The sequence below is a fragment of the Molossus molossus genome, unplaced genomic scaffold, assembly GCF_014108415.1.
Source record: "Molossus molossus isolate mMolMol1 unplaced genomic scaffold, mMolMol1.p scaffold_m16_p_10, whole genome shotgun sequence".
NCBI lineage: Eukaryota > Metazoa > Chordata > Mammalia > Chiroptera > Molossidae > Molossus > Molossus molossus.
In genome coordinates this window covers 21,222,413-21,246,576 of record NW_023425345.1, presented here as the reverse complement: position 1 = coordinate 21,246,576, position 24,164 = coordinate 21,222,413, and the positions used below count along the sequence as shown (strand labels likewise).

Sequence of the window (24,164 nt, the reverse complement as noted above, 5' to 3'; positions counted from 1 at the left end):
ATCTAATCAGTCACCAACTTTTGCAATTCTATTAGTGTTTCTTGAATTCTTTTCATCCTTATTTCAGTCTCTTGACACTTGTCAACTGGGCTGCTGGAACCAGTCTCAGTGCTTCATGTCCCATTTCCTTCAAAGCCTCCTCCACATTGCTGCCAGGGTGGTTTTTCTAAAATGAGTATCTGACCTTGTTCCTCTCCTGCTTCTCTCCTACTTGGCTCTCCATTACTGGCCTGTCCCTAGGCTAACACTTACATTCTTTAACTTGGCCTACAAGGCCTCTGTGATCTGGTACCAACTCCTCCTGGCTTTTCTCCATGCTTTCATTCTGGCTGCACCAACCCTGAAGTCTTTGAACTTCCCCAAACCCATCTACTGCTTCTGGGTTTTTTTATGCCAGCTCTGTCTGGAATGCCTTCTATGTGCAGCAAACCCACTCCCATCCTACAGAAACACCTCTCGGGCCAATTCCTAGTCATTCTTTAAGATTTAGCCAAGTGTCCTTCAGGACATGTTCCTTTCCTAACTGGTCTGTTCTTGGTTAGCAGTCCCATCCTTTTTACTCTCATATACTTTATATCTCCATAATTTCATCTACTACATGATAAACTGCTTTTTGTTTGTCTCTTTGTTAATCCTCACCCAAGGATATTTTTCCCATTGATTTTTAGAGAGTGAAAGGGGGGAGGAGAGAGATAAAGAAACATGCATGTGAGAGAGACACATGGATTGGTTGGTTGTCTCCCCCATGAGCCAGGCTGGCCACCGATGCTTTTCTTTTTTCTTTTTTTTTTTTTATCCTCACCCGAGGACATTTTCCCATTTTTTTGTTCAGGTAGAGTGGGAGGGAGAGAGAGGAACAGAGAGAGAGAGAGAAACATCGATGTGAAGGGACACATAGAGTGGCTGCCACCCGCACGACCGACCAGGGCCGGGGACAAACTGCAACCGAGGTACGCGCCCTTAGCGGAACCAAATCCGGGTCTCTCAGGACCGCAGGTCGACGCTCTAACTGCTGAGCCAAACCGGCCAGGGCTGCTTTTCTTTTTTTAGAGTTCTCTATATATCCTAGATACTAATCTTTTGTCGGATATGTGGTTTGCAAGTATTTTCTCTCATTCTGCAGCTTGTCTTTCATCCTCTTCTTAAAAATATTTTTTTCTATTGATTTTAGCGAGAGAAAAAGAGAGAAACATCAATTGACTGCCTCCTGCACAAGCTGACTGGGAATTGAACCTGCGACTTTTTGGTGCAAGGGACAACATTCAACCCGACTGAGCCACACCAGCCAGGGCTTCCTTTTTTTTTTAAGTAGATGTTTTTATTTTTAATTTTAAAAATTGATTTTAGAGAGAGAGGAAGGGAGAGGGGGAGAGAAACATCAATCTGTTGCCTCCCAAATGTGCCCTGACTGGGGATCGAACCTGCAACCCAGGTATATTCCCTGACCAGGAATCAAACCCATGATCCTTCAAGGTACAGGGCCATGCTCCAGCCAACTGAGCCACACCCGCCAGTGCTTAACTGCTTTTATGAATGTCCTTGTAATCTGTTTGAGAACTCAATGCTTAATCATCAATGCTTAGCACAAATGATAACATTTGAACCTGTTTTGATAACATTTGAACATTTGAACTTGAACAGAAACTGTTCCAAGTGCTTTATATATATATAACCTCACTGAATTCTCAGGTCATCCTATGCAGTAGCTACCAATAGCATTTCTGTTTTACACAGAAATAAACAGCACCTGGGAGGTTAAACCATTTACCCAATGCCTTGGCAGATTTGGCTCAGCGGTTTGAGCATCAACCCTCAGACCAAAGAGTCGTGGGTTCAATTGTGGTTGAGGGCACCTGGGTTGCCGTTCGTCCCTGGCTTGGGTTGGGGTCCTGCGGGAGGCAACCAGTCGATGTGTCCCTCTCACATCCATGTTTCTCTTTCTTTCTCCCTCCCACTCTATCTGAAGATAAATAGAAAAATGTCCTCAGGTGAGGATTTAAAAAAGGGAAAGAAAAATAAATCTACCCAAGGTCACATGCATATTGGCCTTCAGGTATTCACACCCAGTCAGCCTAGCTCCACAGTGTGCATCCTTCACCACTATATTATATTGGCTCTCTGTAGAGTGGCCGCAGGATAAATGCTAAGTAAACAATAATATATATGCCTAGTGAATGCATTCTAAGCACCTGGCTCCCTACTAAGTGTTTGACTGCATTATGTCAGCTCCACAGCAACTCTGTGAGGTAAGTACCATCATTATTCCCATAGAGAAAACAGGTTCAGAGAAGTTTGGTAACCTCCCCAAGGTCACACAGCTAGCTAATTAGTGACATAGCTTCACTCACAACCAAGATCTTAACCACTACACTCTCCCAAATGAGACCTACAGTTTAGGAATGGTTGAACATCCAGGATGAAGACTAGAACAGAATGGAGACCTATGACACCTACCGCTCAGAGCCCGAAACACAGGGTTCAGAACCTCAGGCATAGAACGGGCTGACTCACAACCGGGTCAGAAAGCGACTGCCCAGAATCACAGGACCATGGAAATAGAGGTCAGCACAATGCCCCTCATATCTAGGGGCTCAGGAGTTGGTTGCCCAGGTGGCTCAAAGGTATTAACAGTGGAGAACAGACCTCCAGAGCTACCAAAGCGATGCAAGGAGGATTAACCGCCGGAGAAGGCATCCTCACGGGGGCGGGGCCTCCGGGCGGGGCGTGCCCTCCGCAGCTGCGACCTTATTAATGTGAACCTCCCCCGACGGGTCCCCCGCGGGGGCGAGGCCTCGGGAGGCAATGAGAAGGTTCACCGCCCCGGAGGGCGCCCGTGGGCGGGGACTTGGGCGGGGCGAGGCCTGGGGGAGGTACTGGAGGCGGAAGCGCCCGGCGTTCTGCTCCCCGCGCGCCTTGGTGACTTAACGCCGGGTTCCTCCTCAGGCCAGGCGACCTCCCGGCCTGGGGAGCGTAGCGAGGTTCGGGAGCCACCGGTGACGCGGGCACCGGGTGGACGAGAGGGACGGCTCCTGGAGAGGCCCGAAGGAGGCGAACTCACCAGTCTCGGGATACCGGGACAAATGGGTGAGGGTAAGGTGATGGGCCCAGGAGCTTTCGGGGAGCGGAGAGGGAGGAGCAGGGCAGTGGACACACGGGTAAAAAGGATGGGGTACATGGGTGAGGAGCCCCCGCCAGGTCCCCGCACTTTACACTCTTCTCTCCCAACTCCCCTCCAGGTCAGTCCCGAACGGGAGCGCAACTTGCAGAAGAGAGACTGCCCAACAAGACTCTTTCGGGGAACCCTCCAGCTCCTCACCTCCATGGGCCAGACGGCCCTGGCTGGGGGCAGCAGCAGCTCCTCCACCCCACAGGCCTTGTACCCTGACCACTCTTGTCCGGAAGGCTTGGAGGAACTGCTTTCTGCTCCCCCTCCTGACCTGGGTACTCAGCGGCGCCACGGCTGGAACCCCAAGGACTGCTCAGAGAACATCGAGGTCAAGGAAGGGGGATTGTGTTTTGAGCGGAGGCCCGTAGCCCAGAGCACTGATGGGGCCCGGGGTAAGAGGGGCTACTCTCGAGGCCTGCACGCCTGGGAAATCAGCTGGCCCCGGGAGCAGAGGGGCACCCACGCCGTGGTGGGTGTGGCCACGGCCCTCGCCCCGCTGCAGGCTGACCACTACGTGGCGCTGCTGGGCAGCAACAGCGAGTCGTGGGGCTGGGACATTGGGCGGGGGAAGCTGTACCATCAGAGCAAAGGACCTGGGGCCCCCCAATATCCAGCCAGACCTCAGAGTGAGCAGCTGGAAGTGCCGGAGAGGCTGCTGGTGGTTCTGGACATGGAGGAGGGAACTCTGGGCTATGCTATTGAGGGCACCTACCTGGGGCCAGCCTTCCGAGGACTGAAGGGCAGGACCCTCTATCCGGCAGTAAGCGCTGTCTGGGGCCAGTGCCAGGTCCGCATCAGCTACCTGGGCAAAAGGAGAGGTGAGGCCTGGGGTAGGTGTGGGAGAGTGTTCTATCACTGGTGGTTGTGGTTTGGGTTGGAAATTCAACAACTTTACAAGAGTAGAGAGAACGAACCTTTATCTGACTACCTCCCTACCCCTTATTCAGTGCCAGAATGGCTAAGGGTCTTCACAGCTGTTACCTAATTTAATCCTCCCAACAGCAATAGAGGTAAAGGTGAGGCTTGGATATGAAACTTGCTATTAAGTAGTGAGCCCTCAGAATGGAAGGAGGCACTCAAGGGATTAGGGCTTTACAAGAGCTGTCAGCTCCTGGATCCGAGGTGCAAAGCGTTAAATGGATACCAGGTTAGGTGTACAAATTCAAAAGGAAGAGAACAGGCAGTGCCAGGTACCCAGATTCCCTGGGCTCTGACCTGTGACACATACATACCTACTTCCTCAGTCAAACCCCAGGAAGGAGCCATAGAGTCCCCCCTCCACCACATACACACACACCTGGAAGGGCAGTAGAGCCAGGGTTTAGGGTGGGGCTGCAGGGGAGGGGCTTCTTTTAGGGAACCAATGAGGCCAGGCCTTGGAGTTGGTTGAACTGTTCTCTGCAGTTGTCTCAGCAGAGGCTGGGTGTCTCTTCTCCCATCACCCATGGTGAGCTGCTGTGGGGTGGAGGGCTATCCTTTTATCTCATCAGCTCCATTCGAGGGCCTCTCTGGAATCAGCCTGGGCCAGCTCCGCTCCTGTCAGAGCCACTTTGGCCTGTTGCTTAGAGGGCCTAGAGCTTCACCCCAGCTCTGACTGGGGGTGTGATGCCTCCCACCTTGAGCAGATGCAAAACTTCAGGGTGCATTAGATCTTTCTCAATCAAGGAGCAGACTCAGAGCAGAAGAGCAAAAGGGAACCCTGTAGTTTGAGGATGTCTAGCTGATGATTGCACCCCTACTTACCTTCCCCTCCTTCTCTCTCCCAGCGGAGCCACATTCCCTTCTGCACCTGAGCCGCCTGTGCGTGCGCCAAGCACTGGGGGCTACCCGGCTGGGCCAGGTATATGCTCTGCCCTTGCCCCCTGCCATGAAGCGCTACCTACTCTACCAGTGACGCTGTGATACCAGATTGCTGGGCCTTGATGCCACCCATCCCCAGGGGCAGGGGAGGAGGCACTGCTGGCTTAGACCAGCTACTTGAAGCCAGTGAGGCTAGGCCCCTGCCCCTATCCCCAACCCAAGTTCTGGAGAGCTCAACAGCCTGAAGGTGAAGAGAGGGAGCTGTTATTCAGGCTGTGGCACCCTGGTACACAGGACTTTTTTTCCCTCAAGTACAAATAAGAGATATGCTATTGTAAAAACCTGTTTGTGGTCTTTTTTTGCACAAGGGTCCTGGGACTGCCTCAAAAAGGAAAGAGAAATGATGTGGGAACAAGTACAATGAAGGATGGACCACAAGGCTTAATGCCAGGTGTTTATTCTCACCCCCAAGTGGGACTGCTCACATACACAGGTGTTGGCATCAGGGGTGAGAACAGCACCCCTGGCCTCTGAAGGGAGGACAGGGCTCTCTCCCAGCCCTTGGCCCCATGGTGCAAGAGGAGGATGGCTTCTCTTTCCTGCCTTCAGTGGAGACTGAGGGGACCCATGAGCAAACTCCACCCCTTCCACCTCTGAGCCAAGGAGAAACCACCTTGATGGCATGTTTCTTTCCAATTATCATAGTGAATGGAGATGGGGTTGTCCAAACCATTACAGGGAAAGGTGTAAATGGTAAAGGAGAGGCACAGCTTGGACTAGGCTATGAGAAGGGGCAGGTGATACCGTCAGAAGCATGTGTGGGGATGGGGGAGGGAGGAGCAGTTATTGGGCTTCTAAGCTTTGTAGTCCTTGGCATAGCAGGAAGGGTAGGGGTGATGGATGGAGCTTATTGTTTGGCATTGATGATGTCCACGAATTCAGGCTTGAGGGATGCACCACCCACGAGGAAGCCATCCACATCAGGCTGGCTTGCTAGCTCCTTGCAGTTTGCCCCAGTCACAGAACCTGGGAAGGAGAAGAGGACAAATGGTCAGGGATCGGATGGGCATACTCCAGTCCCACCTCCATGTCTAAGGAGGGTGCAAGTCTAGTTCTCAGCCCGCCCCACCTCAGGCTGGAGCCAAACCCACTCACCTCCATAAATGATGCGGGTGCTCTGAGCCACTGCATCAGAGACATTGGACTTAAGCCATCCCCGGAGCTTTTCATGTACTTCTTGGGCCTAGAACAAGATGTCAGACTAAGTTTAGATTCTTTATGCCTTCCCTCAAAGGGGGAAAAAACCCTGGGCACCAGTGGAGAGGCAATGTGGTTTCAGGTAATCCCAAAAACTCTGGAATCCCAGTCAGAACACCAGGGCTCACTCTCACTCGCTCGCTTTCTCTCTCTCTCTCTCTCTCTCTCTCTCACACACACACACACACCAGGCCCTGGAATGGATGTCCTTGAACAAATCATTCTTCTCTGAGTTTGGGGGCTCCTATCTTTAAAATGAAGGGTTGGCCCAGATGGTCTCTGTGCTGTCCAGTTCTACCCAGGCAGGGTAGTTACCGATGAGGGTGGGGCTTCTGGGCTTGGTTACCTGTTGAGGTGTTGCAGTCTTTCCAGTACCAATGGCCCACACAGGCTCATAGGCCAGAACAACCTTGTTCCAGTCCTTCACGTTATCTGTGGGATAGAGATCACATATGGCAGTGTGAACAGGAAGAATCTATCCAGCTTGGTACCAAGGGCATAAAGAAGAGGGTTGCCTGCTGCCCCCTAGTGGCTGTTTAAGGAACTCCAAGAGGCGTCAATACCATGGATGATGAGAGGATGCAAGGGTTCCCATCTTGCCCTTTCTTTTATCAGCATGGGGATCGAGTCAAGCTACAGGGCATCTGACCCCACCCTCTGTGCCTCCATGGTCTTGGCTAGGATCATAAGTCCCTTCAGAGATACCTGCGATGACCTTGGTTTGTTCAAAAACGACCTTCTCGGTGATGCCAGCTTCCCTCTCATCTAGCTTCTCCCCAATGCAGGCAATCACTCCAAGTCCCTCGGCCAGGGCATGGGCCACTTTCTGCCCAATCAGCTGTTGACGAACAGACTTGGTGAGACACCACTCTTAGAATAAGGCATCTCTTATCTCTTCTCCTGGTTACTAACCTCATCAGACTCCCCAAAGACGTGCCTTCTCTCCGAGTGCCCCAGGACTACCCATGTGGCTCCACAGTCTTTGATCATGCCAGGGCTATAGGAAGAGATAACGCCACAGTTCCACAAGGAGCCCACCTGTGGCTTTCCACTCCGTGAGGAAAGTGAGCGAAGGATCCCCACACCCCCCTCTCCCACCTGTATCTCACCTGATCTCCCCAGTAAAGGCCCCATTAGTCACTTTGTAGCAGTTCTGGGCAGCCACAGCAATCTTGGGATCTAGCTTCTGCCTGGCGAAGTCAATGTAGGCGGTGGGGGGTGCACAAACCACCTCTGAGGATGAGATCACAAGGAAGTCTTCATTCTCCAGACTCCATCCACTGCTCTAGAATTCCCTAGCCTTCACCAGCTTTTCTTAGTTCTGTTTTCCTCCCCTTTTCACCCCAGCAAGATGATCTTTGTCCGGATCCCAGATTGGGCCTGTTTCCAATTCCTATAGCTTTCCCGGTGCTCCTAAGGCCATGGCCCTGCCCTCTGCTCTTTTAACAGCTGAGGCTCTGATTTCCCTGGGCTATTCTGGGCCTGGGCACCTCCTAGACTCAGCATTCTCTGGGGGCCAACCCAGCCTCCCTTCTAAAACAATTCCCACTGGCAAAACAAGGATTTTTAACAAAAGCATAAGAAGCCAACTCTGGGTTGATATTGGGGCCCTGGGGAATAAACCAGAAGGAGATGCCTGTTCTGATCAGGCCTGTGGTTCTGTGATTTAGGTGGATGGGAAGGGCTGAAGACAGCACTCTGCCGGTAGGTAAGCAGGGAGGTGACTGGCTCATAGAGGCCCTGCGCTTTCCCGGTTCCAGATTGGAGAAACCCGTAGTATCGCACCTCATTCCCAAATGGCTCAGCCTGTTTGGCACCTGCTCAGTCCCATTCTGCAGAAGGCAGGACTTATCCAGGCTGCCGATGGTAAAGGATCAGAGCAGGGAGGTCCGGAGGCCGAAGCAGCGCACGGGGGAACTCGCCCGCACGGCATGGCTCGGGGAGGAGTCTCGGGCTACGTGCAGCGGCGCACGGAGCTCGGCTGAGGGGGCAGGTAGCTGGAGGCAAGTACGCCCACTCAGCCGCCTCCACTTCCCACAACCTCCCAACTCCCGGGCTGCAGCCAGCCTCGCCCGATCGCCCGCTGGAGCTAGCTTCCGCTCCCACGCCCAGCTCCTGGGGGTGCAGCCCCGTCCGCACCTCGGGGCCATCTTCCTCCCGAAGACCCAGAAAGTCCTTTCCCGCCCGATTATCTGAGGGCACCATTAAATGTGGCCCTGATTTTCCCCCTCGAGCCACCCCCGGTACTGCCGATGCGGGGCCATGGCGCTGCGGGGTCAATGTCCAGATCCCCAGCAGCCTTCGTCCTCAGCCCTGCACCCACGTCTACGGACTCCCGGTAGCTCGGGAGAGGGCGCTGCCCTCCCCGCCCTCCCCTCCCATGCCTACCCCACCCCAGTGTGGCTCACCGACGTCGGCCGACACCTTAGCTGCGTTCAGAGTGCTGATGAGTTCCCCCAGAGTCGTCTTCCGCCCATTCATTTTCCAGTTCCCCCCCACAAAAAACTTCCTGGAGGGCGCCATGGTGCTGGAGCCGACACACTGAAGGTCAGGATCACCGCGCAGCCGCGGCCACTGTCCGCTTATATACAGCGCGGTGAGACAGAACTCCGCCTCCTCTGCCATGGTTAGCCCGCCCCGCCTGCAAGCCCTTCCCCCCGCCCCGCCCGCCGCCCTTGTGGCACTGTTCTGACGTTACCCCTCTTCTTGTAGCAACGTTCTAGGGGCACGGGGCTCAGTGCGTTAGCCTCAGTTGCCTGACTCGGGAGTGGGCGAGCACTATGAACCCCTGTGCTCGGGGAACCGTCACTACAAGACTACAGCTCTCAGGGCGCCAGCAGTGGTTCCCAGGTGAACTGGCTGGCGCATCTGACCACTCCGACTGCTTGGCCTAAACCACATTACTCAGGGGACTGAGGGGCCTCTGAGGAGCATCTTTCCAACTCTGGGAAAAGGAGCTCCCCACATCCACGTAGCTATATACCTGATTGCTGAGCAGGCAACTTTGACCCACGCAGGGTAAGTCTAGCCCAGTTATTAGACAAGTGACAGGGTTCATTGGCACAGAAACTGTACAACTAAGAAAGAGGCAGTTCAGAATCCCTCCTTCAAGAGTATCCCACTTTTTGCTCTAGTTGGCCAAGGCCTGACAAGAGACTGCAGGGCCTGGGGCCAGGGCTCCCTAGCCACCAGGGACATTTGGGAAATACTCACTTGGGGCCCCTGGTGGAAGTGTGTGTGATTGCTGGAAGGATGGGCTCTCCCCTACCCCCCACCCCCAGCTTTGCTCTGTCACTCCCCTCCACTTTCCCTCATGTGACAGTCCCTAGCACTCACCTCACCCTCAATTTCCCAAGAGCTCCAAAACTCCCGAAGAGCAGAGAACTGCCTACGGAAGGGGCAGGGCTGGGAGTTTTTGTTTTATTATTATTATTTTTTTTAATCCTCACCCGAGGACATTTTTCTGTACAGACAGAGTGGGAGGGAGAGAGAGGAAGAGAGAGAGAGGGAAACATCGATGTGAAAGGGACACATCGAGTGGCTGCCACCCGCACGACCAACCAGGGCCAGGGACAAACTGCAACCAAGGTACATGCCCTTAGCAGGAACCGAACCCGGGTCTCTCCGGACCGCAGGCGGACGCTCTAACCGCTGAGCCAAACCGGCCAGGGCAGGGCTGGGAGTTTTTGGACACTGGCCCTCCTGCTAGCCCCAGGGAAGGGAAGTCTCCAAGGTATCAAACAGGACACAATGTAACCATTGTACTTTTATTCACATCATGTATTTTGGCATTTTCCAGAGAAGGGCAGGGAAGAGATAGGGTGGGGGAAAGACTTAGACAGGAGGATGAGGGGGTCCCCATTTCCCTCATATCCCTCCTGGTCTGACCATACAGGGAGCAAACACAAAAAGGGAAGGGGAGCAGGGACACCCCCTCCTGTGGAGAGGCTGCACAAAGCAACACACACACACACACACACACACACATACACACACACAAACAAGCCCCCTCCACACCAGGAGCTGGCAGGATTAGAGAAGCAGAGGAATGGGGGTTCAAGGGGAGGGGAAGCAACATAGTCTCCTCACAGACAGGTGGCCACCCTCCCGACCCCTTCCTGTTCTATCCCCAAAGTCTCTTGAGTGCCCCTGCACTTTGCTCGGCCATTCTACTAAGACCTCTAGCTTCTTCCCTGCTGCGGGGACAAAAAGAAAAAGGGTACAGAGCAGGTGGGCTGTAGTCCATCCCCAGCCCCTCTCACTCATGCCTGGTGGTCTGTCCCCTGCCCTCTGTGGTAAGGGGTGAGGGCAGGTTCTTAACTGGCCACTCTCTGGTAGAAGTAGATGTAGCCCAGGTCCTTGGGCGGCTTCTCAGAGGCACACACTTTCTGGTCATTGTAGATCACCCATCTGGGGAAGGTGGGGAGAGGTAGAATAGGTGAACAAACCAGGCAGTCCACAATGCTTCAGCTGGGTTTCTCCGACCTAGCCTCTGGATCATCCTGGTGATTCTGGGGAAAGGTCCCCAAACCTACAGTCCAGCTGCTACCTGTCTGAAGGGCATGTCCCAATCTCACAAAGGTCATTTCCCCTATTTGATGCCTTCAGATCCTCTAGCATTTTTACAGCCACCCCCCCACCCATTCCTGTAAGGCGGGGTCAGCAACTTTTTTGTGTAAAGGGCCAGAAGGTACATCTTTTAGGTTTGGTAGGCCATCGGGTCTCTGATATAACTACTCCATTCTCCTGCTGCAGCGTGAAAACAGCCACAGACAACACATAAATGAGTAGGTGTAGCTATGCTCATTAAAACTACTTACAAAAGCAAGTGGCCTGATCCAGCCCTAAGGCTACAGTTTGCCTGATATTTGCTCTTAGGCATTCTCTCACCCCTGGTGTATTCGTGGCTCCCGTCAGGCAGTCCTTCACCTTCTCCACAAATATTCTAAGGATTTCCAGGATGGCCCTACTCATTTCCACCACCACTCCCCCATTCCAAATGCACACTGCTGACCCCTCACCTGCCTTCCTTCTTGATGTGGCAGACGTAGTGACCACACATGGTGGAGGTGCCCATGTGACTAACAAAGGCAAAGAGCTGATACTCTAGGGAAGGAGAGAGGGGGAGGGCAGAGAAGACAATGAGAAGGGGATCCTTGAGTGACAGTCCAAAGATATGTCTAACAGCGCAAACTCAGGGAATGCAGGCATGTATTGGGTCAAACATCTATCTCTGCCTTCTAGAATCCTGCCTTCAGGAGGCCTGTCACTGGAAAAAGCTTCTGTCCCCTCTCCCCCCTGAGAGAAGCAGAGCTGACTTAGAATGAAGATCTGGTGTAGCAGACTGGCTAGATTCTACCAGGCCTGTCCTCTGTCCCCGGGATACTCACTTCCAGAACCATCCCGGACTTTAGGTCCCACTGGCACAGACTCAGAGATGGAGTCGGCAGCTGAGCGACCCTCCGAGATGTCCATGGCAGCTTCTGCGTCTAGGTCGTCAATGTGACTGAAGATCCAGTCCACAGCTCGTTCTAAACTATTGTTCTTGGAGAGGAGGAAAGCATTACATTTCCAACAAGCTCAGGGGCAAGAAAACCACCAGTGAAAGCCTCAGCTCCTTCATCACAGCCACAAGAGGGTGGAGTCCAACCCTGGCCACACACACCGGCTGTCCCTGGTCTTGCTTACAAAGGCCCCAGTTCTGAGCTGGGGGCAGCCCCTACCGTGGCCCGCAGGGCTTTGAGGGCCTGGTCCCGGGAGAAGCCCATGGAGACAATGGTGGTCACGCAGTCCTCTGGGGGGGGGTCCGCAGCTGCACTCGTGGAGCCAGGCCCACTGGAGCCAGGCAGGATGAGGGGGTTTGCAAAATCTGTGGATGCGAAGGGTTATGTGTTTGGGGGAGGATGGCGGCCCTGCCCCACCCTGCTACCCATTCCTGCCTACCTGGATCATCCATGTGTGACATGACCCAGTTCATGGCAGCCTCGGCCCCACTGTTGCCCGTGTAGTAGACAGCTTTGCGGCAGGCATCCATAGGGAAGCCCATCTCCACCAGCTGGATGATGACCGACTCATCCAACATGGGGGCTGTGGTGGGAGAAGTGTGGACACGGTGACTGATTCCTTGGGCCACTATTTGCTCTACCTCCTCTTCCTCCCACAGTCCAGCCCCCAAGCCCTCTCCCACCCATCCACTGCATGCATTTTTCTTCCACAGCCTGGCACCTTATTCCAGAACTAAAACAACAGACAACACAATGGGTACAGTATCCTAAAGGCACAGGACCGAGGCTAAGATCCCCCATGGATCCCTTCCCTTGCCCGTTCTCACTTTTGGCCCTGTTTCTGGAGTATGATGTGTAGCCCCTGCCCCTAACCAATGAGGTGACAAGGGCAGAGAGGCAATTAGCCCATGCTACTGCCATCCACACAGGGAATGTGGCTGGGCGTGCTTCAGTCAGTCCTCAGTCCACCAAAAGAGGGCAGAGGAAATTTGAAAGGGAGGACAAGAGAAACACAAAGGACAGGGTCGTGGGGAGGCAGGCAGAGAAGACCCCCATCAGCAAGGGATAGAGACAGGCAGGAAAAAGAGTCACTAACATGTCGGAGAGGAGAAGTGAGGGGAGCAGAAGGAGTCTTCGTCTTCGTTGCCATAGAAACCAAGGCTACCTTTGGGCTCATCCGGAGTGACCAGGGGCGGGGCAATGTCAGGCAGCTCCTCCTCTCCAGGCTGCAGCCCTGTACCCCTCAACTGGGAGATGTCTAGCTCCTCTGGCATCTCAATGGACACATCTGTAATTGGAGTGGCAGGAAAAGGTCACCTCAGGAGCTCCCTGAGGCCTCCCTGAAAAAGCACTTTGGTGATCTGAGGCCCTGGCCCCATAGCTCAGTACTGCTCTGTAATATAGAGCTGTTCAGAGCACCAATCTTAGAGGTCCCAGTGTGACGAAAATAATTGTGGGCCTGGGAGTCAGGAGACCTGGATTCCAGATCTACCACAAATGAGCTATGGGCATGGAAGGGAGCCTCCCAACGTGTGGGACAAAATGGTTTTATACTTTTGTGAGCCTTAACTTCTCTAGGAAATAAAGTTAAATCAGTTCTCAAAGTCAGCAGGGGCCTGTAAGACCCATGAGAACTAATTATTTTGAGATTATCAAAATGAAAACATCTTAACAATTATAAAAATAAAACTTTGAAAATCACTTTTAGTTGTAAATCGTAACTATAAAATCAAAGTCTTGGCCCTCTGGGTAGCTCATTTGATTAGAGTGTCACCCTCGTATGCTAAGGTTGTGGGTTTGATCCCTGGTCAGGGCATATACAAGAAGCAACCAATGAATCCACTTGTTTATACAAGTGGAACAACAAATTGATGCCTCTCTCTCTCTGAAATCAATAAATTTTTAAAAAGTCAAAGTCTTTTAATATTTTTAATAGTGCTTTTCAAATTAGACACATTTTTAAACATCTAAGGTAATGTTTTCTTCTTTCAGAAGAAACAGAGAAACATCAGTTTACATGAGTAAAGGCCCCTTCTTTTTCTAGCATTTTCTGCTTAACCTCCCTCATTTGTCCCAGCCATCATACCCAGTTTCTTGGGCACCCAGTCTAAGCCGAAGGTGAACTTCTTGATCTGGATGACCAGGTAGTCAGGGAATGAGGCAAACCGTGTGGTCCTAGGGAAGAGAAAATGTCCTGGTGCTCAGACAATCCCAAGGTTCAGCCCAGAAGATACTCCATATTCTTATCCTGCCTTGGAAAGCATCAGAGTATCTTCAAACAAGGAGCTGCAGAAGCCAGGAGAAGGGCTGGCTTACTGACAGGAGCAGCCAAGGGGTGGATGGCTGAATTCCCTTGAGACCAAAGAACTCTTACAGATCTCAAGGTCATGCCAACAACAATTAGGCAAAAAGTAAAAGCATTTGCTGGAAACCCACATTCTGTTCACTACTGATGCTCAGTGTCTGTGCTCCAGGACTGAGGGAGCAAGCTAAAAAGTGACCCTGTGCCCTGGCCAGTCTGGCTCAGCAGTTGAGCATCGGCCTGCGGACCAGAGAGTCCTGGGTTCGGTTCCCGCTAGGGGCACGTACCACACACACACACACACACAAAGTGACCCTGTGCCATGAGAGAAGAGGGAATGGTTTGGGCAGGACAACGTAATATGTAGTAATCATCAGAGTCTGCTCCTGCTTGGGCCTCTTCGTTCCCACCACGGCCAGATTATCAGCCTCAACTGATTTAATCCTGAGATTCCACCCAAAAAAACGAACCACAGGATGAGAAAGAAGCAGACAGTATCTTTGGGACTACCCTGACACAGGCCCAAAACCTTCGGCCCAGACCAACAGAACTTACTTGACAGCTACTGATTTGGCCTGCAGAGCTGTGCTCCAGAAGTCTTCTACCTGCTCGGGGGCCCCATAGGCCTCCAGGCAGGAGCTGAAGGGCACTTGGGCCCGAACCAGCTCTGGCAGTGGCAGCTTCTCCTCTTCGGCTTGCCGTTTCTTATCCTCATACTCCAGAAGCTCCTCTGGTAACAGAATTGGTGGGTGGATCCTTCAGAGGGTGCTGCCCTTTCCCTCCTTAGCCCAGCCCTGCTGGTTCTGTGGCCATGGCTATGTCAGCTCCTCCAGCCTCCTCAGTCCCATCCAACATGCGTCCGTATTTGATTCTGCTTCTCTTTCTTAACACAGCTCTTCTGACGAGCTGTGGGTGAGGTTAATCCTACTTCCCCCATGATAGCCTAGCTTCAGACCACTGGCTGGGGGAGCAGGACATACCATGGGCTCTGCTCCTATTAGGTGCTCAAGTGCTCTTCACAGCCCTCAGACTGCACTCGCACCCAGGCCTGGCTGAGAGCCACCTACCTTTGTTAAGGGCCGCGTCCATGGGCACAGGCAGCTGCATGATGTAGTCCACTCGCTGGGTGTACTTCACCTTCTCTGTGGCCAGGCACTTGATTTTTTCCTCCACCAAGAAGCGGAACACTTCATTAGGATTTTCAGAACTCCGGCAATTCCTCTATGGAAAAGAAGCCGGTGAGGAGGTTTGGGTAGCCAGGGACGGGAATGGGGGCCCAAAAGGGTCCCTGGGGTTTAGGAGACAGCAGAGGGGAAGGGAGACTACCACTGAGGGCTACCACAGGGATAGAGGAACAGAGTAGAAGCCTTCCCCAATTACCCACCCCCTCCCTGATTCTGGCCTGGTCTCAGCACTGTGGGACTGTGATGGAATATGCTTGTAGTTCTCTTGATAAGTAGTAAGTACCCTGATTGCATTTTCTTTGGGTGTATCCTTCATAAGGCAGCAAGCCTATCAAGTGTAAGGACCGCTGCTTGGCTCTACTATTCTCCTTGGGTGTAATCGCTACCACAGAGAAGATGCATGCAGACTGCCAGGTACAGGGGTAGGACTGATAGAGACAAGAAGGGGCAGGAGGGAGAGGGAGTGAATTTCAGGTGGAGAGATGGACTGCGAAGAGTGTCTTCCCTTGCTGTCTTCTGAGCTCTTACCTCCACCATGTTAATAAGGTGAAGGAAGAACTCTTGGGCATCCTGCTGCCGGTTGGTGGAGAACTCAGGGTGACCCTTGCCAATGAGGGTCTTGAACATCCGAGGGGCAATGCCATCTTGAACTTCCTAGGCAGAGCCAGAGCACAGAATTAGCGGGGGCTCAAGAGGCTACAAAATGGCATTCTTGAGACATCCCCAGATCTCAATTTCCCCATAATTCCAGAGCCTGAAAGGAATCAAATCCCAGACTCACCTTTTGTTCTGACACCTGCTCCCCATCTCCCGATTCCGGGGGTGGTTTGGAATACTCTCCAGAGAGAAGGCCATGGCCCAGCTTGGCCCTGTGTTAACATCCCAAGAGAAACACTTGGCTTTAGTCAGCTAATGATAATCTGATATCCGTCTATACCTTTTCCTCCCCAACTCAATCCTGGCTCAAAGCCCTCCTTAGACAACTTTCTAAAATGTGGAAAACCTGCCCAGCCGGAGTGACTAGACCCATGCACCAAGAGGTCGCTGGTTTGATTTCCAGTCAGGGCACATGCCCAGGCTGTGGGATCAATCCCCAGTGGGGGGGGGGGGCATGTAGGAAGCAGCCAATCGATGTTCTCTTTCACCGATGTTTCTCTCTCTCTCAAATCAATAAAGAAACAATACTAAAAAAAATAAAAATAATAAATAAATAAAATGTGGAAAACCTTAGGTTCCACAGGAACCTATCTCGAGGCAGAGAGCATGCCCAGAAGGTGATCATCTGAAAGCATCTAACTGGCCAGGGCTAAACTGCTGCCCTCTGCAGGCGGTCACGGAGGACAGAGGAAGCATACAGGCTGCAAGGCTCTCAACAGCCTTGGTACATAGGACCTGGCTACATACACCTGGGTGCTGAAGTCCTGGGTTGGGTCCGATGGGGCATTCTGGAAGATCTTCTCCAGCTTATCCACATACCTAGGAGTCAAGGGAAGGAGAGATGGAGGGGCTTTGGTCTGGGCTCAGCCAAAATGTGAAGGGAGAAATTATCTACCAGCTCAGTGAACAGGTTCCTTCCAGAGTGGAGAGTTCTGTGGTTGAATCTTAAGAGTCCATTTCTTTCTAGTAACCTGCCCTCCTCCCTTTCTCAACTATGTCAGCATGCAGCACAGTGAGGCAATCTTTCCCAGCCTCCTCCCTAAAGAATCTGCCTTTCTTCTACCTTAGTGTCCTAAGTCCTCCCCTCCCCAAGTGTTACATGTCCATATTAGGTGCTTATCTGATGTCACTGGACTAAAATAAAGACCACCTGCTTACCCTTGACTCAGTCAGGAGGCCTCAGAGAGCCCCGGGATTTGGTGTTCTGCAGTGTCAGTGGGGTATGTGTGTGACTGGGTGACGATGGTGCCATTCTACGACTCACTCCCTTCACAAAACACCAGCCACAGTGTCATAGGAACGAAAACTGCGCTAGAACAGAGGTGCTGAGAGCAACTGAAAGAGGTGTGTGCCCAGAGGCTGGCGACCATGAAAGGAGCTAGGATGTTAGGGGTGCAGAGCCAGGAGGCAGGTGGGGAAGGCACCACTCACTTCCTCTGGAAGTCGGGGATACTGAAGAGCACCTGGACCACCGAGTTGAGGTAGCAGCTGTTACCCAAGTTTCGGATGCCTGTGTAGCCGGGCCCGAACAGGGGCTTCAGTGACACACCCGACTCCTGGATCAGCTCCCATTCGCCAATCCGCTGGTTCATATCTATCTCCAACTCAGTCATCGTCTTGTCGGTCTGCAGGGAAGGGGCACTTCAGATGGAGGGAGACTCAGCCCTGGATGTTTTACGCTGAAGTCTCAGAAGATCTAGGACGATACCCAGCTGGAGCCTAGATTTGCTGAACTACGGAGGCATGCTGGATATCAGCTAGTCCAAGTTCTAGTCAGCCACAAGCAACTGTCCCAGAGAACTGTTAGTCATCAGGCTTGAATGAAGGAATGAAGTGAACGTAATTCCCTCTGCCAGAAGTGTTTTTCCCATTCCAAAGTTACCTCTCCTCACACCTCAGGTCTCCACTCAAGCAACAACTTACTCAGAGAAACTTCCCTGATGGCCTAGGCTAGGCCAGGTGCCCCTGCTATAAACTGCTGCAGTACCCTCCAATCTCTTTCACCTTACCCCTCACAGTTGGTAGTTATTCAGTTATCTGTGTGAGTGTATGATTAACGCCTGCCTTTCCACATGAATATAAGTTGACAAAAGCAGGGACCACACCTGACTTATTAGTGACTAGCACATAGTAGGTACTCAGGAGTATTCAATCAATAAACAAATAATTCTAAAAAGTTCTTCAAAGCCCACATATTTTGGGGACTAGAATATCTGTGGCAATTGCAACTCGCTCCAGTCTTCTGCCTCAGGAGAGGAAGAAGGGCCTAACAGGGACAAGAATAAAAAGAATCTGAAGCAGAATGGGCCTCACCTTTTGCATTCTCAGCATGTTGATGCCAAAGTGGGATAGGTGCTCAGCCAGGTTGGGGTCCAGGACCATGTCGTCCTCATCATATGAGTACACATCTAGGACAGGAGGCAGGAGCAGTGTCAGAGGAGGTGTTTGTTTCAGGACTGGCCTAAGCACCAATGCCACCCCATGCCCTGAAGGGTCTTGGTGGGACAGAAGGATGAGCCGGTAGGGTAACCCATTTGGCTCCCTTGAACCTTTCTGCAGATGGCTGTCAGGGAAGAGGGGGCAATACAGGGTGAGGCTTGGAATTAACTGTGACTCTACACTGTGGGATGTTTCTAGGGTCAGATGGGTTGGGAGAGATGCTTACTAATCAGAAAATAATGATAACTTCTAGAAAGGGGACTGAGATTTGAAGGATAACTGAAGATTTAATCTTATCTGCGATACTTTCATTGTTTATTAAGACAATGTACTCATGTATTATCTATGCCACAGAGAACGAGTAAGTTAAAACACATTTCAGCATGGTGGTGACTGAGGAGAGAAGGGAGTACCAGCTCCGTCAGGTGTGATGGTGCCCAGTTTGACAGCTAATGGGTAGCCTGTCTCCCTGTAGTGCTCCGCAGCATGGTTGTTGCCCCCACTGCCATCGAAGTAGCGTCGGCCACAGAGGATGGAGCCATCTGTCAGGTTGAGCCATAGGTTCTCTCTCATGTCACACTTGGAGCACTTCCAGCCACTAACCCAGGGAGAAAAAAATGAGCTGAAATATGAGTCAGGGTTATCTGGGAGTGGTAGAGAAAGGGGATTCTGTGAGCTCCTGCCAATCCAAGATCTCTCTCCTTTCTTCTCCTCTGGACATCCCCCTGATTAGTTCTCCCCCAAGTCTCCCTAATCATCCTGCTCCCGGCTCTCTCTCCCACCAGATCTCCCAGGAGGGTGGCCTCTTTGCCCCTGCTCTAGGGGTTATGCCCCGAGGTAGAGGGGCCAGGCCTCACCAGGGAGGGATTCGAGCAGGGTTGTCCAGCTGCTTGAGGTTGAAGGCATGCTTAGACACCTGCCGTACTTCCCCATCCCAGGCCTGCACCTCCTGCTTGCGGGAGGCTGAGTCCGCAGAAAGTAGTGCCTCCACCGCACTGGTCACCTGGGGGAAGCAGAGGGTCAGAGACAGTACCCAGCCCCACATACCCCTCTAGCAGTTGGTCTTTAGCTTTCTCAGTGCTTGCCCAAGACATCACTGCTCTGGCCCCGCTTGCCCTAAAATCTTTGGTAGGGCAGGAAAATATTCATACCCGATCTCTGACAAAGTCAGGCAGTCCCCCCAACCCATCCCGGGCAATCTCCAGGTAATCTGGCAAAATGACAATCTTCACATCCTCATCGTACTCAAAGTTCTCCTCGCTGAGGTCAAACCCGCCTTCGACACCTAGTGAGACAGGGAAGAAGAGGGAGAGCAGGACAATGACCACAGGAAAATGTCCCTCCTCTGACACAGCATTTTACTTTGTCCCTTCCAGAGCTCAAGGGCCACTGATCAGGCCTATTCTGTTGGGGATTTCCTAGTACTTCTGAGAGCAGGAAAAAACCAGCTAAGAGGGAAGAATAGGAACGTAGAGGTGCTCACCAATAGCCAACCGGGTGGGTTTCTTTCGTGGGGGGTCTCCAGTGCCTGTGGTGGCGTCCTCCTCTTTCTACAAGGACAGGAAGGGCAGGATCAGCAATAAGCACTAGGCAAGGGACAAATGGGGAGGATGGTCAGGATGAAATGAGTTATCTCAGAAGAGATTGGAGCTAAAAAACATGTGTGCTGAGTTGTAATGACACCAAAAGAAACAGGTGAGAGGGAAACTGAGACCTACAGGAAGTCAAAACAGACCAGATTCAAAATGGGGGCCCAGTGGGATGTGCCAGAATGTCTCCAGCCCAGTCCCTATCCCTACCGAGCGCCGGGTCCGCCGGAGGTGCAAGTAGACTCGCTGGCCCGTCTTGTTGAAATGTCTCTCTACATACTGTTTCCCGAAGCCCAGGAATGTGTTCATGCAGATGTAGAGGCCACCCTCAGACTCCTGCAGGACAAGAGGCATGGGAGGAAACACAGGGAGGATGAAGCCTGGCCAGGTGGGGAAACTAAGACCTGGGCTTAAACACTGCTGGTTCCCAAAGAAAGGTTCTGTTCTCTAACACTTTGTGGCTCTTGGTAAGTCATTTAACTATTTAGTACTTAGTACGTGGCTAAGATTCTCCCCATCCTTTGATAACAACTAACAAGGACACCAGGAGCTGAACAACACCTATCAGTCACCACTCCTCTTCCTCCTTGCTCCTTCTTTGGAGCCCTCCAATCAGTTGCAGAGAACTCCCTCCACCTCTTCTCTGGAGTCAAGAGGCCCAGAAAGTAAATGGAGATCAAATACCATGGACTTCCAGTACCAGAAATTACAGAGAGGAAAAGGGTCCTTCCTCAGAGAGGAAAGACCTGCATGTTAGACACGGAACCTAAACCAGGGACACGACGACAAACCCCATCTGATCTCCAGAATTAAGAAAACCTACCAACCCTGGCCGGTTTGGCTCAGCGGTTAGAGCTTCAGCCCGCGGTTGCAATTTGTCCCCAGCCCTGGTTGGGTTGTGCAGGTGGCAGCCACTCGATGTGTACCTTTCATGTTGATGTCTCTCTCTCTCTCTCTCTCTCTTCCTCTCTCCCCCTCCCGCTCTATCTGAACAAAAAAAATGAAAAAATGTCCTCGGGTGAGGGTTAAAAAAAAAGAAGAAAACCTACCAGACTGGACAAGTAGAGATTCTTCTAGTACATCTAACCCCAGAACTTGCCAATAAGACCAGATATTTCCTTTACATACTCTGCTAGGTAGTTGAACCCTGGTCCACGCTGAGTCTTCTCCCTCCTCTCCTGCTGAAGCCTGGCTCCAGGGAAACAATGCCTTGTGTGCAGCTCACAGTTAAACCCGGACCCAGCCTGGCAGGGACATGAAGTCTGGTATTCTCCGGCCAACACTGTCCCCTCCCCTCTGACCAATAACTAAATCCCCATTGAAGTCCCATCAACCTCCAATCTCAAAGCCATCTCCTTTCTAGAACAATCTAGCAACATTTGCTGAGACAGGTAAACACATATAACCCAGACAGAAAAGATGGAAAGACGTGTCCACTCTAAATCACAGTTGACAGGAGAGGATGGGCTTCCCCCCCAAACCGAGCACATCTACCAGTGCCTTTGTGAATAAAGTGATGGAGAAGTGGAACAGGAATTTGGGGACAACAGTTTTCCCTCAGATCCAAGGTTTTGAGTAACAGTAGGCAACGTCTTCCTGGAATAAAAGCCCCAGTGGCCTTGAAAAATTCTCTGCTGTAATATTAAAAATAGGGCATCATCTAATGCAGTTCTTGGTCGCAGAGATTGTGTACCACTCCCTAGAAAAGTGCGGATTATAATATTCATAAACATAAGAGTATTTCTCATCAGGGAGGTCACAAAAGCTCTCTTTCTACCATGAATGCAATTTGAAGATAATCAAATAGGTTGGAAGTTGGTTAGCAAAGCCAACTCAGCCACACTGGAGATCTCCTGACTTGGGGTGAGAGAAGGAAAGTGTAATAAAATGCCAAAAATCCCTTTTGGATTATTCAAAGCAGTTATTAGGAGAGAGACAGAAGTATAAAAAGGAACCCACTGACTCCTACCATTAGTTGGTAATTAAGAAAAACCTTTTCCTTCTGAGAAAGATGGTGCTTCACTGAGCCATGCCTCTGATAACTTGGGGGCATGGGGAAACTTGCAGGTATTAAACTCTTCTGTTGGAAGTTTTAGACATGCTGGTTTCGCCAAGGACTGGGAACCCTGGAACTCTGCTAGGAGCAGTCCTCTTTTAGCTTTGCCAAGCCAAACTTCAGAGAAGCAGCACATTGTTTGAGGGCAAGCTCAAAGCCTAGCAAACCAAGTAAACCACAAATCAGCGGTGATCCTGAACTTGGCTTTAGATCATGCTCCTATACTCAGCACTGCATTAATGATGCCTTTCCACTCTGACTTGCAGTTTTCCTGGCTATGAGCTGGTCTGGCTGAACACCCTGGGCAGGGCCCAGGAGAGGCTTGAGGGGAGGGGTGGTGTGGGGGGGCGGATCCCAATCAGGATGCTGCCCTCTCAATTCAGGCTCTGCCCTGGCCAGAGCCTTGTCTGTTTGCGGGTGACACAGAAGGGAGAACTGCAGGAAGGGAGGTACCGGGTGGAGCCTGCACAACGTGAAGCATGGTGTGGGTGGCGGCTTTGTCTAACTAATCAAGAGTGGGAGTGGGATGGGAAAGGGGCCTTAGTATCCTGCAAGAAAGAAACCATCTCTCTGGAAATACTTTCAGAAGGGTTCCCTTTGCTTTCTGCGATGAGCGGGAAAAAGAAGGGGCCGCAGAAATGGTTCATCTTAAAGGAGAAACGACTAGAGCTTTCCTCTCCTCCCTGCCACCAAGGACCCACCTCCCCGCCCCCTGTCCATATTAATCATGAGTGGAAGCTCTGCAACTCAGCCTTTCTCAGAAACGGCCTTCTTCAAGGCCACTTCCCTACTACTAGGTGCCCACGAACTGCAGTACCCACCCTCCAACACCAACCCTGGCCCAGAATAGTGAGGGGTCGCCCCATCCCTCCTACACGAGACTACAAAACCCGGAGAACCATGCGCGACAGACAAGGCCAACTCCCAGGCTTTCGCAGGTATCCACCTGGGAAATGTAGTCCGATGACCGGGTTACGCCCTTAGTTTAGAACGGCAGAGGGCAATGAGCGACTACAATCCCCACAGTGCTCCACGAGACGGGGAGCGGGCGAGGCGGACGCGGTGGCTACCGGGAGCAGTAGTCACACGAGGACTCCAGTTAATTAAAATCAACGACAGAAAGTGGTATGGGAGACTACATGTCCCATGGTGCATCGCAAGGAGGCGGTAGCCCAAGCCTTGCAGGCCCCGGCAGAATGACCAGGGCTATGGAAGGAAGTCGTGCTCGCCGAGGGCGTGGGGACTGGACTTACCGGTGTGTCGAAGGAGAAGGCGCACTCGTCTTTGTGGACTCGGTCTCCAGCCTTAGGGACCCGAATCGTCGGTAATACTGACAGCAGCGCCTCCTCACTCAGCTCCGCCATGACACCGGCAGTAGCTCCTCCACACAGAGCAGCTCCCACCGTTCCTAGTACCCCACCCCCTACTCTTGCGGTCCAATGAGCACTACTCGTTAGGTGCTTGCGCTACAGGGAAGACGCGCGAGAATGGCAGTTGGACAGAGCCTGCCTACTAGTGCTCCACCCTCTGCCCTACTCTTGACTAAAGCCAATGGAAAGCGCCTCCAATGCAATCGATGGTCGAAAGAACCAATCCCACTCTTCCTGGGCAGAGCTTCTGTAGAGCCGCGAGGTGGGCCCCAGAGTTTTCGCGGCTCGCACTCTGGGACCCCTACAGTCCCTTCGCGTGCCTTCTATTGAAGAGCAGAAATGGACGGTTGTTTAAACCAGTCTTAGAGACTTTCCTGGAGACTTGTCCAATCGGAAAATAGAAAGGCAGGTGTGTTCTAGGTGTTTGAAAAGGGCTACCCAATGAGGCGGAGTTTGAGAGGGTTGGAGTCGAGTGATTGATAATGCCGTCAACCAGTAAGGATTACTGTTTGTTTTGCCTCAAAAAATCTTCATAACTCGATCTCCGCCTGAATCTATACATAATGGCGTAAAAAATTATTCTTTTTTTAAATAAAATCATTTGGTTTTGAAACCGAAGGTCTCAAAAGCGAAGATTAGCACTCCTTAAAGTTTCACGATGGACAACTCGCAACGCGATAGGAACAAAAATCCCCTTTTATCAAGGAGACGTCATCGCTGGACGTACCAAGCCGCTGCCCATTGACACCTTGTTTTCTTATGATAGACGTCCTCTCAGCCCAATGGCTTCCTTCACAGAAGGCGGATCTCACATAGAAGGCCTATAGGAGTCTGTGTCTG

General features: G+C 52.0%; 3 protein-coding genes across 4 annotated transcripts; 1 reads left to right on the top strand and 2 right to left on the bottom strand.

Moving 5' to 3' along the window:
• The first annotated feature begins 2,903 nt into the window (after positions 1-2,903).
• On the top strand, positions 2,904-5,357 carry SPSB2 (splA/ryanodine receptor domain and SOCS box containing 2). Of its 2 annotated transcripts, none has more exons than XM_036252171.1 (3): positions 2,904-3,084; positions 3,237-3,984; positions 4,933-5,357. In XM_036252171.1, exons 2-3 carry the CDS (start codon positions 3,321-3,323, stop codon positions 5,058-5,060), a joined length of 792 nt encoding a protein of 263 aa, XP_036108064.1. In that variant the 5' UTR covers positions 2,904-3,084; positions 3,237-3,320; the 3' UTR covers positions 5,061-5,357. The 2 variants fall into 2 exon arrangements, with proteins under 2 accessions (XP_036108064.1, XP_036108063.1); XM_036252170.1 differs by having other exon boundaries at positions 2,904-3,090.
• A 50-nt stretch (positions 5,358-5,407) lies between these two features.
• Positions 5,408-8,880, bottom strand: TPI1 (triosephosphate isomerase 1). Its single transcript, XM_036252168.1, has 7 exons — positions 8,632-8,880; positions 7,333-7,456; positions 7,136-7,220; positions 6,929-7,061; positions 6,570-6,655; positions 6,122-6,209; positions 5,408-5,992 (listed from the first exon to the last, which is right to left on the bottom strand). The coding sequence occupies exons 1-7, from the start codon at positions 8,846-8,848 to the stop codon at positions 5,874-5,876; spliced, it is 852 nt and encodes a 283-aa protein (XP_036108061.1). The 5' UTR covers positions 8,849-8,880; the 3' UTR covers positions 5,408-5,873.
• A 1,096-nt stretch (positions 8,881-9,976) lies between these two features.
• USP5 (ubiquitin specific peptidase 5) lies at positions 9,977-23,650 on the bottom strand. Its single transcript, XM_036251445.1, has 20 exons — positions 23,208-23,650; positions 20,109-20,234; positions 19,793-19,859; positions 19,461-19,594; positions 19,167-19,312; positions 18,723-18,907; positions 18,184-18,278; positions 17,302-17,495; positions 16,618-16,689; positions 15,995-16,082; positions 15,742-15,867; positions 15,097-15,250; positions 14,585-14,759; positions 13,814-13,902; positions 12,893-13,015; positions 12,167-12,310; positions 11,947-12,092; positions 11,614-11,767; positions 11,245-11,329; positions 9,977-10,633 (listed from the first exon to the last, which is right to left on the bottom strand). The coding sequence occupies exons 1-20, from the start codon at positions 23,316-23,318 to the stop codon at positions 10,540-10,542; spliced, it is 2,508 nt and encodes an 835-aa protein (XP_036107338.1). The 5' UTR covers positions 23,319-23,650; the 3' UTR covers positions 9,977-10,539.
• Positions 23,651-24,164: the final 514 nt, after the last annotated feature.

Bases quoted from the DNA above. Each gene is read 5' to 3' on its own strand.
- SPSB2 (XM_036252171.1), top strand. From the start codon at position 3,321: ATGGGCCAGACGGCCCTGGCTGGGGGCAGCAGCAGCTCCTCCACCCCA. The intron at 3,985-4,932 runs GTGAGGCCTGGG...TCTCTCTCCCAG, and splicing joins CTACCTGGGCAAAAGGAGAG to CGGAGCCACATTCCCTTCTG.
- TPI1 (XM_036252168.1), bottom strand. From the start codon at position 8,848: ATGGCAGAGGAGGCGGAGTTCTGTCTCACCGCGCTGTATATAAGCGGA. The intron at 7,062-7,135 runs GTTAGTAACCAG...GTTCGTCAACAG, and splicing joins TCTTTGGGGAGTCTGATGAG to CTGATTGGGCAGAAAGTGGC. The intron at 6,656-6,928 runs GTATCTCTGAAG...TCTATCCCACAG, and splicing joins ACAAACCAAGGTCATCGCAG to ATAACGTGAAGGACTGGAAC.
- USP5 (XM_036251445.1), bottom strand. From the start codon at position 23,318: ATGGCGGAGCTGAGTGAGGAGGCGCTGCTGTCAGTATTACCGACGATT. The intron at 19,313-19,460 runs GTATGAATATTT...TGCTTCCCCCAG, and splicing joins CTGACTTTGTCAGAGATCGG to GTGACCAGTGCGGTGGAGGC. The intron at 14,760-15,096 runs GTAGGTGGCTCT...TTCTGTTACCAG, and splicing joins GGACGCGGCCCTTAACAAAG to AGGAGCTTCTGGAGTATGAG.